Below are 2,815 nucleotides of genomic sequence, written 5' to 3' on the forward strand. Positions count from 1 at the left end.
GTATGTATGTTTGCATATACTCACACACAAGGTGGATGACGTTGCATACATGCAGGGTTCTATGTATGTATGTATGGGTATATATATATATATATATATATATGTGTGTGTGTGTGTATAATTAAATAAGTACATGGGTGGAAATTGAACCGGTGAGTGCGTTAATTAATAAGGCATCGAAACAGAATAATTCTCCCCAAGCACAACAAAATATGCTTCAGCACACGAATTCACATCAAGAATCTTGCAAACCAAATACAAAAATGAAATATGTGTGTGTGTATATATATATATATAAATACAAGGGAACTTCTATGTCGTGGCACGACCTGCCAGAAATCGCAAGCAAGTCTCCCGCAATCCACATTCTATTGTCTTCTAAATGTGAAGAATATTACGTAACGAAATCGCGCAAACAAGTGCCAACGTTCTAAAATTTCTTGATATAGTCTTAGATCGGGATGGTCACAAGCACAGGCTCGGGAAAATGAGGTGCAAGCGCACCCACTGGGAGTAGAGAGAATCAGTGAAAATGGTTTGAACATCCTGGGCTGGACCTAGAATTGCATCCGCAGCCTCTAACCAATTTTCGTTCCCGCACTTATGATCACGAGTAGGTTGTGGCGATGTCTCGAAATGATCGCTCGTATATGTGTGTGTGCGTGTGTGTTTTACTTGTTTCAGTCATTCGACTGCGCCTATACTGGAGCACCAAAGATAGTTATGACCGGTTAATAGGGTTTCGCGTCCAGAAAGCCCTTAGCTTTACATACGTCTCGCCAGACCCTAATGGTCGGAGGCCTATAAACCTCTTAGAGTGTGTTTCTGTTCGGGATTTATGATTTACAGACATATATATATTTATACAACCACGACAGTAACCCACTTACGATAGACACCACGTTTGTAAATAATGGTAAATACCAACAACGCGGTTTTTGTTGATTCAGTTGTGATAGGTTTTGTATCCTGAAATAATCAAAATTCATTGTGATAGAAGGGATTAAAAGCTAACAAACTGAAAGGGGTTAACTGAAATCCTGCAATTTCATGTAACCAAACCCATTCGTCGATTGAAACCATGCCCCCTCCATATGCACCGATATGTCTTGTAAATTCTTATGAAATCTTCAGCATTGGTGATACAGCAGCTGAAGTACACCGCTGCGACGAACACCGCCGACCAGGCGGGTCTGTGGCGGCTCACATCCCGTCACGTGCTGGAACAACACTGTGATATATAATCGATGTAATAAATGCACTGAGCTGACCACACAAGAATTAATGTTGTGGTTTGTATCTGAGAGGCATCTCTGTCTACCAAATTTCACTCACAAGGCTTGGAATGATTTGAATCTATGGCTGATGACCTTGCCCAAGGCACACTATGATGAGTGTGTTACAGTAAGGCCAAACTTTATCACAAGATGGCCAACTAAACTCCGTCAACTACACAATCGTGCTTGCAGAGATTTGACTGTTATTTCTAGCAGGCGGAGCAACACAGTGACATTTTTTGCTGTTGTGTATAAACACTTAAGTTGTGTAAACGCTTAAGATGTATAAACGCTTAAGCTGTGTATAAACAGCACACTTTATATGTATAAACGAACATTTTGAAAAGAAACAAAAAAATAACCCAATTATTGGTGCCTTATTGGCACTATCATGCTATTAGCTGTCAGAAGTGAAAGTGCTCACTGCTAGTGAAGTATCTGTCTGTCTGCCTGCATGCCTGTTGCTGGCCTGTCGATTCTTTGGCTACTGACAGCTAATACCACGACTGGCCGGAGCGAGCTACATGTCTGTCTATCTCTCTCTCTATCTCTCTCTATCTATCTATTACTCGAAAGTTATTGGAACAAATTCGACACCTATATCCATGCGTTTGAAAACACAACACAGAGTATAAGGGTACTCGCGTCCGCGCTAGCTAGTCGTGAGTGGTCGATCCTATTATTTTTAAACTTCAAACTTCATTTGTTTTCTATTTTGATAAATTCTCTCTGTTGAAAATTATATTTTTATATTTTAAATAATTTGCAATTTCAGGAAATATGTTTTTATATTAAATTTGTGTTTTCTAATAAGGTGGACGAGTGATTGATAGTTAGATAGATATCAGTAAGTAAGTAAGCCAATAGCTCGCTCCGGCCAGTCATGGTATTAGCTGTCAGGAGCCAAAGAATCGACAGGCCAGCAACAGGCATGCATGCAGACAGGCAGACAGACAGATACTTCACTTCTGACAGCTAATAGCATGACAGTGCCCAATTATTTAATATAACAAAAAACTTATTTTTGTAAAAAAATTTTTAATAAATTTTCTCATTGTTGGCGCAAGAGTGGCTGTGTGGTAAGTAGCTTACTTACCAACCACATGGTTCCTGGTTCAGTCCCACGGCGTGGTACCTTGGGCAAGTGTCTTCCACTGTAGCCTCGGGCTGACCAAAGCCTTGGTAGACGGAAACTGAAAGAAGCCCGGTCCCCCCAACATCGCTTGACAACCGATGCTGGTGTGTTTACGTCCCCGTAACTTAGCGATTCGGCAAAAAGAGACCGATAGAATAAGTACTAGGCTTACAAAGAATAAGTCCTGGGGTCGATTTTCTCGAAACAAGTAAAAGAGTCATATTTTAAAGATATGTAATAAATTACAAAAAAAAAATTAATTATTAGTAAACTTTTCTTGTTTCTTCATGTTATTATTTAACATGAAGAAACATGTTAAATAATAACATGTTAAAATCTCCTTCAACCGTTATTACAATTATTACAAATGACCCTTTATAGTTTGCATACTCCAAATTCTTGC

At 39.4% G+C, this 2,815-nt stretch overlaps 1 protein-coding gene and 1 long non-coding RNA gene across 3 annotated transcripts in view; one reads left to right on the top strand and one right to left on the bottom strand.

The window, feature by feature from the left end:
• LOC128250103 (uncharacterized) overlaps window positions 1–1,299 on the bottom strand; it is a 2,170-nt gene extending 871 nt beyond the window's left edge. The window contains exon 1 of the long non-coding RNA XR_008266225.1: window positions 891–1,299. This is a non-coding gene — a long non-coding RNA (uncharacterized LOC128250103). The remainder of the gene's footprint in view (window positions 1–890) is intronic.
• The window catches only part of LOC106873576 (homocysteine S-methyltransferase YbgG), an 11,678-nt gene that overhangs the window by 269 nt on the left and 8,594 nt on the right, over window positions 1–2,815 (top strand). Inside the window, exon 1 of one of the 2 annotated variants that reach the window (XM_014921008.2) lies at window positions 1,300–1,404. The exons of the other annotated variant lie outside the window; for it this stretch is intronic. Within the exon in view, the coding sequence (XP_014776494.1) occupies window positions 1,366–1,404 (39 nt within the window). The 5' untranslated portion in view covers window positions 1,300–1,365. Of the gene's footprint in view, window positions 1–1,299; window positions 1,405–2,815 lie in introns of those variants that run through there. 2 annotated transcript variants of the gene reach the window in all.

The sequence above is a fragment of the Octopus bimaculoides genome, chromosome 19 (genome assembly GCF_001194135.2).
Source record: "Octopus bimaculoides isolate UCB-OBI-ISO-001 chromosome 19, ASM119413v2, whole genome shotgun sequence".
NCBI classification, from domain to species: Eukaryota; Metazoa; Mollusca; class Cephalopoda; order Octopoda; family Octopodidae; genus Octopus; species Octopus bimaculoides.